This window comes from Athene noctua, chromosome 1 (genome assembly GCF_965140245.1).
Source record: "Athene noctua chromosome 1, bAthNoc1.hap1.1, whole genome shotgun sequence".
NCBI classification, from domain to species: Eukaryota; Metazoa; Chordata; class Aves; order Strigiformes; family Strigidae; genus Athene; species Athene noctua.
In genome coordinates this window covers 1,930,350-1,943,773 of record NC_134037.1, presented here as the reverse complement: position 1 = coordinate 1,943,773, position 13,424 = coordinate 1,930,350, and the positions used below count along the sequence as shown (strand labels likewise).

General features: G+C 55.7%; 1 protein-coding gene across 1 annotated transcript; it reads left to right on the top strand.

Moving 5' to 3' along the window:
* Positions 1–10,454: 10,454 nt before the first annotated feature.
* Positions 10,455–12,952, top strand: LOC141967265 (otoferlin-like). The gene is made up of 4 exons (XM_074920878.1): positions 10,455–10,468; positions 10,825–11,003; positions 11,176–11,276; positions 11,748–12,952. Exons 2-4 carry the CDS (start codon positions 10,893–10,895, stop codon positions 11,926–11,928), a joined length of 393 nt encoding a protein of 130 aa, XP_074776979.1. The 5' UTR covers positions 10,455–10,468; positions 10,825–10,892; the 3' UTR covers positions 11,929–12,952.
* The last annotated feature ends 472 nt before the right edge of the window (positions 12,953–13,424 follow it).

Below are 13,424 nucleotides of genomic sequence, written 5' to 3'. Positions count from 1 at the left end.
CACGGGCGGCAGCGATCGGGGCTTCTCCGACAGCCCGCTCGAGCCCGGCCGCCGGGGGGTGAACGCGCAGCCGGAGCCCGGCGGCCCCGACCTCGTGCTGCTCCCCGCGCCGGGGGAAGGGCCTTCCCCGGGGTGAGGAGTGGGGGGGTTCGGGTTGAGCCCGCGGCGGCCTCAGCGGGAGGAGCGCGGGCCTTACGGCTGCTCTCAATTAGACAGCCCCCCACCAAAATAATGACAAATTACGACGAGCGCAGGAAACTAGCTCTCCGTAAATTGCAGGTTCGAATGTCTGTGCGCGGAGAACAGAACAGCTTTCCAGGGTTCAACGGCACCCCAGAACGCAGAACAAAGAACTCTGTGGGGTTTAACGGCCACCCCAAACGCTTGATCACTCACCTGACAAGCGAGGGCTCTCCACCTCGAGGACCTGCTCAGGGCAGCGCCCCGACCCAGATCACCTGGAGGAGCTTCCTTGGGCGACGTCCCGACCCCAGGGGAGAGTCCTCGACCGACGGCAGCGAGCTGCTCCAGGGGAGGAGCTCAAAATGGCTGCACGAGGGGAGGAGCTCAAAATGGCTGCCCGAGGGGAGGAGCTCAAAATGGCTGCCCGAGGGGAGGAGCTCAAAATGGCTGCCCGAGGGGAGGAGCTCAAAATGGCTGCCCGAGGGGTGGAGCTCAAAATGGCTGCCCGAGGGGAGGAGCTCAAAATGGCTGCCCCAGGGCTCCATTGACACCCAGCCCCAATCTGACCTGTGCCCCGTAGCGGCTCCCGTTGGCCAAAGGCCCCAACTGCCGGGAAGCCCCGAGAGCAAAGGCAATCAGGAGCTGCTCCGCTCCAGCGGCCATGGAGCCCGATCTTCACTGGGGGGGACACCTGCCACAGCCTGCGCTTCCATACTTGCACGTGCTGATTAGCGCTGGCTCAGGGAACGGCCGGATCAGCTCCGGCCGAGGGACCTCTGACTCTTCTGCCACAGCCACGGCGGCTCTTTTTCTGCCAAAAGGTGGTTTGGGTTTGGAGTCCTGAGAGCTGGGATTTGTGAGTGCAAAGTCTCAGGAAAAGGGGGGAGCTGCTGCCTCCTGCCTGCCCGCAGTTGGGGCTCAGAGCTGTGAGGGGCCTCGCAGGGGATTGTGCCCAAGGACCTCATGTTTGCAGCTCTGACGGGTCCATCCCGGGGAGGGCAGAGAAACCAGCAGACACCTGGGGAAGCCCCGCAGGGACTCTCCCCCAAACAACGCACTGGCACGGGCAGTCGGTCCTCCGGGAATCGGTGTGTACGTGTCGGAAATGACAGGAATATTCGCTGCTTTGGTGTGACAGGAGAAGCGTGCCCTTGTCTTTCGGCACGGCCCTTGGGTGGAACGATCCCCCCAGCACCCAGCGCTGCAGCACAGCCTGCCTGCCTTCTACAGCTTCCAGCTGAGCCTTCGGCGGTTCTTGTGAGGCCAAACTGACGGTAACAGCGAGTGCGCCCAGCGCTGCCAGGAAGAATTCCTGCCTGACAGTAAAGACCTTTACTGTTGAGCGAATGTGTTCCAGGTGAAAAGAGGCAAAGACCCGACGTGTGCGGTCCCCCTGTTCCTGCAGTGGGTGCCCCGCAGCCCCCGGGCTCTGGAGGGGGCAGGAGGCAGGAGCAGGGTGCAGGCAGGCACAGTCCCTGCCTGCTCTGGCAGGAGCAGCTCTGGGCCAAGCAAACGCCCCCGTCGCGGTGCCTACGGACGCGGGGCCGGACAGAGGTGACCAAGCCCGGGGGAGCTCGGAGCCAGGACCTGGGGGAGACCCGGCAGAGGCGGGGGGGTCAGCAAGGGACCCAAAGGGGAGGTTTGGCAAAGGGGACAGGGGAGGGCGCGCATCAAGGGCTGTGTGGAAGAACCACGGCACCAGGGATGGAGGAAAGATATTTTTCAGGTGGGGTCATTGCAGGGACTTCCCCAGCCCTACACCCCCAACTGCTCTCTCCAGGCTGCCCGCTGCAGTCAGGGATAGTTTTGCCTCAGGGGCTTGCGGGAGCACCTGCAGCAGCACTGCCGGTCCCGTTTCCACCAGGCGCTGACACGCCTGCAGAGCTGGGCACGGGACTCCCGCAGGGCACGGCCCCACTTGCACAGCCCCCGGGCCGCCCAGGCACGCTTCCTGCCCGTGGGCACCCGCTGCTGGGGACTGGGCTCCGCTGGGCTGCTCCCGCCCGGCGCCGCCCAGATGGTGCTGCCCATGGTCACGGGGGTGCTGCTGCCCGACATCATGGAGCTGCTCCAGCCCATTTCCAAGGATCCCGTGTTTGGAATCCTCTCGGTGTCCGTGTCTGGCGCAGGAAGCTCCACTCCATTGTCCTCAATGCACATTCTGGTAAAGAGCGTCCACACGTGCTCCTGGTGACTGTCAGGGTCTGGCTCCACATCCCTGGGTCTCTGTGCTACTTCGCCCTCATCCCCAGAGACCTGCTCTTGACTGCTCCCTGCTGACCTCTCCAGTGGGGGGTCCTGGCCCAGGGCTGGTCCCAGGTTCTCCACCAGCCCCGGATCATCCTTGGGGGTCTGGGCGGGTCCTGAGCGCTCTTGTGCCGCCAGATCTGCCGTGGCACCGGGGCAGGGCTCCGGGAAGGAGCAGACGGTGTCCGCAGAACTGGAGCTGCTTATTAGGACGGAGATCATTGATCGTGTCCGGTGTAGCGGGCACAGTTGCTCTGTGTTCAGCAACGTCGCGCTGGCACTGCAGGGGAGGAGAGAGGGAGGTGAACCTGCTGCACTGCGGCCCCTCCGGCGGGATGGGCAGGGCTGCCCAGCGCGGGCAGGGCACGGGCTGAGGGTCTGGGGCAGGATCTGGGGGCCTCCCCCAGCACTCACCATGTTTCCAGGTTGAATTCACTCTTCTCCATCCTTGCTTTCACCGTTGTCCCTTGCTTTGCCTTCTGCCTTGAGCTCTGCAGGACACCAAGAGCTGAGTGAGACAGAGGCAGCTCCCAGACCCACACCATACACCCCACAACTCCCCACAGCATCCCCAACCCCCCCACACCACATCAGCCCCACAGCCCCCCAACACCTCCCCACGCCATCCCACCCCCCGGCACAGCACAGTGCAGCCGTCACATACCCAGAGCCACTCGACCATCAACACGCCGACGAACAGGAGGGGCGGCAGGAGGAGCATGAACAGTGGGAAGATGTCTGCCGAGGTGAGGCTGTTGGAACACTCCATGGCTGTGGGCCCAGGGCGGCTGCGGCCTTTTATATTGGGTGGCTGGAGCCTCCCCCGTTTTTGACCTCACAGGGTGGCTGGAGCACCCTTTGTGACATCACAAGGCGGCTGGAATCCCCTTTGTGACATCACAAGGCAGCTGGAATCCCCTTAGTGACGTCACAGGGCGGCTGGGATCCCCTTTGTGACATCACAAGGCAGCTGGAATCCCCTTTGTGACATCACAAGGCGGCTGGAATCCCCTTTGTGACATCACAAGGCAGCTGGAATCCCCTTTGTGACGTCACAGGGCGGCTGGGATCCCCTTTGTGACAACCGGCAGCCATCCCTGCGCCACGTTCTCCCCCCTGCGAGGGGCTCCATTACCACTCGCTCACCGGTGAAGACAACTTCAACTGGCGCTACATCTTCCCCTTCGACTACCTGATGGCCGAGGAGAGGATCGTCATCTCCAAGAAGGAGTCCATGTTCTCCTGGGATGAGACGGAGTACAAGATCCCAGCTCGTCTCACCCTGCAGGTCTGGGATGCTGACCACTTCTCGTCTCTTGCCTAATGATGCTTAACGACCTGGCTCAGGGAAAAACAACACGGCGGCCAACCCCAGGCCGCTCGGTCCATCTGCACACAGACATCAATGTGATGGATGGCAAATGGCGTTTATTATTGCGTAACACCGCTTTTTATACCCTGGGTCCATGGCGTCACATCCGTCTGCCTACGTTTTATCTTCCCGTACAACGCGATATCTTCCGAGCGCCAGACCCTAACTCCCACATTTCCCCCCCCTCCCATGCTATTTTAATGATATGACAATACCTGTCAAATTTATTGGAAAGTTATATTGATTAGGAATTAGATAAACCTTAAAAAACACAGCGTACCTAAAGAATGTTTCATAAAGGCTGGAATTATATAGCAGCTGCAATCATTGATAAAAAGGTAAACTAAATGTATTATTTGTGATTAAAATATAAAATAGTGCACTTAGTCAATAAGAATGCTAACATTCAGACCCGCAATCACTAGGGAACCCTGGGTGCAGCGAGAATCAGAGTGCCCTTCCTCACAAACCGGAAACCCTACGTGATGCGTCCATCCGTAGGAGAGGCATCCAACATCGCTGCAAGCAGGCCCTGCTCTGAAATCAACAGGCCAAAATGACTGGCAAGTTCCTTTAAGCGGGAACATCTGATTCTAAATCTCCTGTTGGGTTCTACCCAGAGTCTGGCCAGCACTCTGGGGGAAGACCAAGGGAGTTTCTAAAGGTAAAATATTTAGAGTTCTTTGTTCTTAACGCTGGTAAATATAAAAATAAAGCATGCATATAAAACATTAAGGCTATAGATAATACTTAGACTATCAGACTTAAAATGACAGACTAAGGAGGTAATATATTGAGTGCTGAGTGAGCATGCTTTAGAGCATTTGCTCTAAAGAGATCGATAAACAGAATGTTAACCTTTTCTAAGCAGCTTTTCACAAACGACACTGACTTATTCAATATGCAAGGCCCAAAAATTAGTACCAGCAGTATTATGGTGAGTGGGCCGATCAGAGTGGAAAAAAGGATGGTTAGCCATGGAGACTGAACCAAGAGCCAAACCATTCTTGTAGGGCTTCTCTTTCCCTTTGGGCTAGCCGATCTCTCAATTCAGCCATGGTGTCCTGTACGATTCCTGTGTGGGCTGCATAAAAACAACATTCTTCCCCTAATGTGGTACAAAAACCTCTTTGATACAACAGTAGAAGCTTTAACCCTTGCCTATTCTGCAAAACGACCTTCAAAAGGAAAGAGACTTTTTCCAAAAAGGAGATAGTTTTTTCAATTCTTTGCAGGTCCTCATCTATGGTCATTTGTAGCTGGGATAATCCCTGGCGCTGGGTTGCGAGGGCCAAAACTCCCGTGGCTGTGCCGACCGCTCTTAGCCCGAGCAGCGTTGCAATGGTGATGCCTGTTAGTACCGCTCTTTTATCAGTCCAGTGAGGTTCTTTGAAATAGTGATATAGGTCTTCCTCTGGGTGATATAGGACCTTAGGAACAACTATAACTTGGACACAAAAGTTGGCAGAATTATCAAAAAGAATAAGGGACACACAGGGGGTTACTCCTGACTTGTGGCAGACCCACTTTGCGGATGTAGGCGGGATTGCCCATTTGTAGGCTCTGTTGACCCTAACAGTGTTCGCACAAACAAAACTACCCCGGTTTGCCAAAGCGGTATTGCCCAGACATACGCCCTGGCCTTTGACCTGGTTCAGGGTGATCCCTCTCCGTGGTGTGTCCCACCTGCATTGAGTTGGATTATTGTCTGGCGAATTGTAAAAGGAGGCATTGAGGGCGACGCCCTCATAAAAGGGCGGGTTCATATTGCAGCACAGCCAGCAGGAGCTCGTGAGGTCTGGATCTGATTGGTTCAATGACCAAAAGGTAGCATTCAGTACATTAAGGAACGGCTTATCAGGTAAGCGGTAAGGGCCCACCTTGGGTTTGCTTGGAGGGGTTATCTGCTTAGCTACTAGGGGGGTAGTCAAGATAGGGGTGGATAATGGCAAGCTTTCTCTTCCTTGCTCGACGTCATTGTCACTTTTGGCTATGACATTGGGGGCGATTGCTGTGCTGCTTTGTATTTCCCGTTTTCTAATAGAAAACAAGCTCCCCCTGTCTGTACTAGATTCATAGTGTCTGACGCCCCGAGTTTTCCCAATCATCCATCTCGGATCATCCTCATTGGTGACACTGAGCCTAAGGTACAGACAACAATTCTTGATTTTCCCATGGGTTGCTGCTAGCCCTGGTCTTAAGGGGTCTTTTGGAGGAATGACACACCCGTAAGGTCCTGGTTGTTCTTTCAAATATTTGTCTGGTCCTGCCCCTGGTGCCCAATCTGAGGCAATTGTCTCACATCCCCAGTGGGAACAGTAATACTGATTGGGGGCGTTACAGTAAGGCCTGCCGGGGTTAGAGCCGGGACACATGTAATAGCTCGACGTGTGTAAACAGGACTCTACTGGGGCTAAGTTACAGAGTTTTACCTGAAAGCTAGGAGGCCCCGAAGTGATGATTGTTTGCAGCATCTCTTGATCCCATCTCGTTAATACCCATTCCCATGGCTGGTGTTCATACGAGCCACAAGATACTATGAACCCTAAAAGCAAAATCAAACAGAAACATCGCAGCAGCAAAATTACACAAAAACACCACAGCAGCCCTTTGCGGGGGCATCTCAGCTGATGCTCGGGTTCTGGTGAAGCAGAGCTATCCGTTGTAGTCAGGGTATTCTCCAACTCACTCTCCTCTCTTGCCACAGGAGCATACGGGTTACGGGGGTGCCTGATGGTTAGGTCCTGTGAATAAAAACTTATAGTTCTCATTAGTTTCATCCTAGAGGTCGGGTTTAAGAGGGCACCATTTAATTTCACCTTTTTAACTGCAGAATACTCCCGTCCTGTTAAAACTAGCCTCCACCCCTGTTCCCATTTTCCCAGTTCATTTCTGATTGTGGCCGGTGGACCTTCTTCTAATGCTCGAGTGGTCCAGTATTTTTGGGCGGGGCTATGCGCCTCTTCTCTGGGGAATTGGTTGAACATTAGCAGGGCGTTTGCCAAAAGGCGTACTTGGTCTTCTGATGGAATGGCATTGGTAAAGCCTTCTGCCTTTGCTAATATTTCTAATTTCGATTTCAGAGATTCATGTAGTTGACGGGCCTCCCTTAGCGTCCGTAATTCTTTTGCAGCAGTGTCAGCTTTATCATCACCAATTTGGAAGTACCTTTTAACAGGACTTTGACTGTTGACATGGAGAACTGAAAAGGTGCCTTTCCTGGCGGAGAGTGCCTCTTTGAGCATTAGCGCTGCTGTGGATGTTGTCACGCCAGGGCCTGACATGGCTAGGCAAAGTTTAGCTGCAAACATGGAGTCAGTCACTATATTGAGATGTTCCATCGGGAACAGCCCGCATGCTAGTACTATAGCTGCTGCTTCCAGCTGTTGAACTGAAAGCTCATAATCGGCTGTTTTGATACGGTGCCATTCGTCTCCTGATTGCCACACTGCTACGGCAGTCGATGTCGTTGAAGATGCATCTGTAAAGACTGTTGGTCCTTCCTGAGGTCGGTCCATGACCTTAGATGGGGGGTCAACGTGTACAACCGCCAACATTTGAGTCCAGGGAGGTTTTGTGGCGTACCGGATTTCTCCACCAAATCCAGTCAGGGCTATAGCTAAATACTCTGATGTCATCACTGACTGCGTTGAGAGCTGCTTACGGGAGATATATCCTGGCAGGCTCAATGCCCAAGTGTCTTAGGGCGAGTTTTCTGCCTTTCATGATGAGATTGCCAATGCACTCGACCCCTGGAGAGAAAGCACGTGATGGTTTTCCCAGGGCTATCCATTGTATTGGTTGGGCTTCTTCAGGGGAGCCCTGAGCTAGTGCTCCTACTCCTCCTCCTGACATGAAATGTACGTACAGATCAAGTGGTTCATTGGGGTCCCATCTGGCGAGCGTGCTTGACGATACCTGTTGTTCGATGAAATCGAGAGAGCTCATTGCTTCCGTCGTCAGAGCTTTTTTCTCCCATGGTTTTTTTCCTTTTAGAAGATCATACAGGGGGGGCAGGATTTCAGGGGGAATTAGGACGATATTGCGGAGCCATTGTAAAGACCCTACTAGCTGTTGCATATCATAAAGTGTTTCAATGTGTCGACGGATTTTTACCTGAGGAGGGGTTATATAAGAACCTGCAATTCCTACTCCTAAAAAGCTTACACATGGTCCTTTCTTAATTTTTGCACTCACAATTTCAAACCCGTTTGCTTTCAGGGTTTCGGAAATTGTTGACACCAAGTGGTCCACCTGATTTTCTGACGGCGCGGCGATCAAGATATTGTCCATGTATTGAATGATGGTTGCAGTTGGGGCTGTATCGCAGGTTGAGCTATAATAAGTTGAGCCATAAAATGGGTCTCTTCTCGAGGGGGGAGTGGGTTCAGGAGTGCTTTGCTCCATCCAGGGTTGGAAAATTTCTTTGGTCGCTGAATTGCATTGTTGACGTATGCATTCTGTTACAGCTGGGCCTTTTGCCTCTGCAGGTAATGTTGAAGAGTCGATCGCTGCCTGGAGGCGGTCTATGAACTGTGTAAAGCTCTCACTTTCATTTTGTTTCATAGTAGACCAAGAGGACGGCTTTGCAACGACCCTACAAGCTATGCAAATGGCGTCTCTGGCCGCACGAGTAGTTGCCATAATTTTCTGGGCTCGTAGGCCTTGAGCTTGCGCTTGAGGGGTAATTATCGCTGGATCTGTACCCATCAGATGTTGCAAGCTAGATCCATGCAAGGGATGGTCTGCCCCCACTACTTGAACCAATAATCTTCCACAAATATCCTCCCATTCTTGTTTAAAAACAATCATCCCTGTTCCATCAAAGATTAATCTACAAGTTTGTATTATGTCAGATGGGAGCATGTCGTCTCCCCCAAAAACACCATCAATAAGGGTGGAGACTAAGGCGGAATTGAGACCTTTATCGGCAGTTGCTTTACCAATCGCCTGTATGTCTTTAGGGTTTATGGGCGAGTAAACCCTCTGTCCCCCGTCTGTCACCCGGACCGGGAATGCTAGTGCTGCCGGTGGGAATAAGTCGGCGCATGTCATTTTTGTTTCTCTCCAGTCCGTGAGGGGGGTTTGCTTTTCTCGTGGATTCTCTTTAGAGTGGATGGGTGGGGGGTGTTGGCCTTTAGTTCTGTCTGCTCCCGTTCCTTTTTCCTTTAAGTTTAAGTCGACTGTAAACCATTCGTCCTCGCTACTGTCTGACCCGAAGTCAGAACTCGACTGCCAGGTCATTTCTGGGCTCCAATAACTTTTTGTCAGACTCCTTCCCCTTCCACTCCCCTTACGGGCGGGCCGCTCCCTTCCTCTAGGCTCGCCCCACCTCCTGCTAGGGGAGGGCCCTGCTTTATCAAGGTGTCTCTCCGGGTGGCCGCTTAGATTGGCTCTCCGCCCCTCGCCCGGGCTCTCCACTCCTCCCCAAACACTTCCCCCAGCTTTCTTTTTATTCTCTCCGGCTCTGTACTCCTCACCCGTACATGCTCTCCGCCCCTCGCCTGCGCTCTCCACCCCTCCCCGAACACTTCCCCCACCTTTCCTTTTATTCTCTCCGGCTCTGTGCTCCTCACCCGTACACTCCTCCCCTCTAGCCTCATAACTGGCTCTATAGTCCTCACCCGTACACCCCTCCCCTCTAGCCTTGCTCGTGGTTGCTGGCACTTCCTCATTCTTTTCTTCGGGACCATTTTTATCTTGCCCTCCCCCTCTTTTTTCGGCGCCATTCTGGGGCACATAGGGCGGTGGTCGGTCCCAGGTTTGTATTGATTCTGATATCTCTGCGGCGTTCCTTGCCTCCTCTACCAAACAGCCCCAGAAGGATTTTCTTGCCTCCTCTATCAAACCGCCCTGGAGAGATTTTACTTGTTTTCGCCCTTCCCCTTCCGTAAGCGGATCGGGGTCCGAGGATTGAGGGAGTGTACCACCCTCCTGCGAATCCTTTGGCTCAATATAATCAGTATCGCTTGGGAGGTTAGTAGTCTGAGCACCAACCCCTAATCTAGGGGTGGCCAATAAACAGTTTTTTGCCGCCTTCCCAGTTTTCTGCTTCTGCATAGCTTTCTTAAGGGCTAGTTTAACCCTCCCCCACAACTTAAAGTCTTTCCCACAACCCAAGGGCTGTAAAAGCCTCGCGCCAGCGCGAGTAAAATCGACTTGCACTCAATTCCCCACTGCTTATGTAACTGTGATACGACCTTCACGAGAGCTTCCGTCTTCCTCGCGGGTCCTTGGGAACTGCAATCCGACCTTCACAAGGCGACCTTCACAGGATGTTCCCCCTCCTTGTTGGTCCTGAGAATTTATATTCTCTACTCCTTGTTGGTCCTGGGAGCGTCCTCCCTACAGCAGTGGAATTCCAGACGTCTTCCCTAGCTAGCCGCTTCCCGCTTCCCGGGTTTCGGCACCATTTGTTGCCTAATGATGCTTAACGACCTGGCTCAGGGAAAAACAACACGGCGGCCAACCCCAGGCCGCTCGGTCCATCTGCACACAGACATCAATGTGATGGATGGCAAATGGCGTTTATTATTGCATAACACCGCTTTTTATACCCTGGGTCCATGGCGTCACATCCGTCTGCCTACGTTTTATCTTCCCGTACAACGCGATATCTTCCGAGCGCCAGACCCTAACTGCCACACTCGGCCGATGATTTCCTCGGTGAGTGGAGGGCCCGTTGAGTTGGGGTGACGGGACAGCCATGGCTGGCCAAGTAGGGAGCAGTGTGGGATGAGATAAAGCCTGTATAGGAACAGGACCTGGAAGGGCAGCTCTGCTCCTCAAGCCCACAACATCCTGCAACCCCCCTTTAGATGCTACTGGTAAGAACAGGTAGGATGAGAGCCCTTGTCTCTGCTGCACAAAGGCTCCTCCTGCAGCAAAGATCTCAGCTTCGCTGTTCCCAGACCTAGTTCAAAGTTGCTCTTCAGGGCAGGAGATACTGACCCAGCCCACCTGCAGCCAAGGACTCAGCATTTTGGGGATGCCAACATCTGTGCTCCCCTTTCTCCTGCCAGGGGCCATCGAGCTGGACCTGAACCGCTTCCCCCGAGGAGCCAAGACGTCGAAACAGTGCAGCCTGGAGATGGTGACGAACGAGGCAGAGCTGCCCATGGTCTCCATCTTCAAGCAGAAGCGGGTGAAGGGCTGGTGGCCGTTCGTGGCCAGAGATGAGAACGATGAGCTGGAGGTCACCGTAAGGATGGGGAAAAGGGAGGGATTTTGCATCCTGGGGACTGCACTCTGTGCAGACACCCTCTGCTCCCCGGCACTTGCCTCTCTTCTCTCAGGTCCCCTCTGTCACCGTGGCTGGGGGGGCTGAGGTGGGGAGCATTGCCTAGTTCCCAGCACAACTCTGCTTCCTGCAGGGGAAAGTTGAGGCTGAACTGCACCTTCTGACAGCAGAGGAGGCAGAGAAATCCCCCGCCGGGCTGGCTCGCAACGAGCCCGACCCACTGGAGAAACCCAAGTAAGTGGGAAACCCCAGTCCCCAGCAGGCACCTGAGCTCTGGGAGATGCTGGGGGTGCTCCCCAGGGGTGGGGGGGAGGCAGGCATGGAGAGGTGCGGAGGGGTCATGCTGGGGGAACGAGGGTCACGAGCAGAGCCAACTCTTTTTTTTCCTTACTCTGTTCCTCCTCTGCCTCGCTTCTTGGCTCCATCCCCTTGCCTGGGCCTCCCACCACCTCCTGCTCCCCTCCAGTCCTCACCACCAGCTTCCAGCTTCAAGTGGAACCCTCACAAACCCGCATTGCTCCATCTGGCACAGCATGCCATCTTCCCTGGCCCACCCTCCTGATTCTCCTGGTTGCGCTCCTCCACTCTGCAGACTTACCCCGGGAAGGGATCCTGCACGTCCCTTTGCCCACCATGTCCACTGCCCACCATCCCGCCCTCCTCTGTGGCTACAGCATTAACGATGGGTGTTTGCTTCCCCTGCAGCCGCCCGGACACGTCCTTCATCTGGTTCCTGAACCCACTCAAGTCCATCAAATACCTCATCTGCACGCGCTACAAGTGGCTCATCATCAAAATGGTGCTGGCCCTGTTGCTCATCGTCATGGTCGCGCTCTTCCTCTACAGCATGCCAGGCTACATGGTCAAGAAGCTGCTGGGAGCATGAAGCTTGGGAGCCTGCCCCATGTCCCCAGCCCCGTGGCACAACCTTCCCCCGTCCCAAGGCCTTCTCCTCCCCGCAGCCTCTCAGCAGCTCTGGGGGAGATCTCCCTCCTGCTGCTGCTGGGGCTCCTCTTTTACATTCCTCCTCTGTGGGTCCCATTTGTGGCTTTAGTCCTAGAGAAATGGGGCTGGAGGATGGAGTCAATCCCGAGGCTGTGCGTCCCTCGCCGGGGCTGGCAGAGGTGCCTGGTGGCTACTGCGGGGCAGCCAGGCTGGGGGGCTCGGAGCCTTTTTCCTCTGGGGGCCATGACTGGTGCCCTGCTGGGGTCTTGGAGCTGCAGGGGAAGGGGAAGGGGCTGCACCACGGGAGCGCTCCCCAGAGGCTCCTTGGAGGGACAGTTGGCACCAAGGCTGAAGCAGGGACCTGGGATGGAGGAACTGGGGCCACACCAGCCCCAGCGGTGGGGGGCCGGGGCACAGAGCAGCCCCCATGCCTGTCCCCCCCCGCCAGCACGGGCGCTGCTCTGCTCCTGGCTCTGGAGGTCACTGACCCCCCAGCCCGGGGAACTCCCGGCAGCGCTGCCCCGAAGCCGCAGAGGCCCTGCAGGGAGCCCTGGGGCTGTACCCGGGGCAGAGCCTGCCTGTCCCTCCCCAGGGCTCCGGCAGAGGCAGGGAAGTGTCCAGCAGCTCCAACCTCTGCCCGGGGTCACCGACCCAGAGGTGGTGGTGGCTGGACAGCCCTGGGGGGGACTCACAGGGAGCCGGGGACTCTGGCACAGCGAGAGCTCCCTGGGGCCTACTTCATTCTCCCTTTCATGTTGTTTGGATTTCTGTGTATCGCGGCCGGGGTCTGTCCTGCCGGGTGGAGCAGGGAAGGGCTCTTTTCTCAGCTCTCTGCAACATTCAGCTGCTGAAAAGCCACCTTCCCCAGCTTCAGGTGTGCAAGACCCTCACTGGAGAACTGACAGCTCGGAGATGTTTTAGGATACTACTGGTTGAATCAGTCAATAAAAATTGTCTTTCACTTCTGAGTTCTCCACCGCAGTCTCGTGTTAGTGGGGAGAGGGGAGCCCATGACTGGCTGCTTCTCCAGGTGAGCACTTTCCTCCTTCCCTTCATTTCTCCAGCACAGCCTCTTCTCACGCTGCCTCACCCCGGGGCCCGTTCCCTGGGCACACCCCGTTCCCCCGGCTGTGGTTCACCTTCCTCTTGCCACCCTACAAGAGAGGGGAGGTGAGCAGGGACCCCAGGGCTCCGTTTGTCCTCCAGCAGGGGCCCCCAGAGTAGGGAGGGGGGCCCTGGGATCCAAAGGGGTCTCTGAGCGAAGGGGCTTTGGCGGTGCGAGCAGCGGCATCGGGGCTCTCCTGGGCTTCCCTGGCTGACATCAGCCCTGGCCCTCTGCCCGCCCCGCAGGATGGCCACCTCCCCCCACCTCTCCCGTGCCCGGTGTGGCACACGGCACCCTCCCAGCATCGCTCCGGGGGGATTTCGGGGACCCGA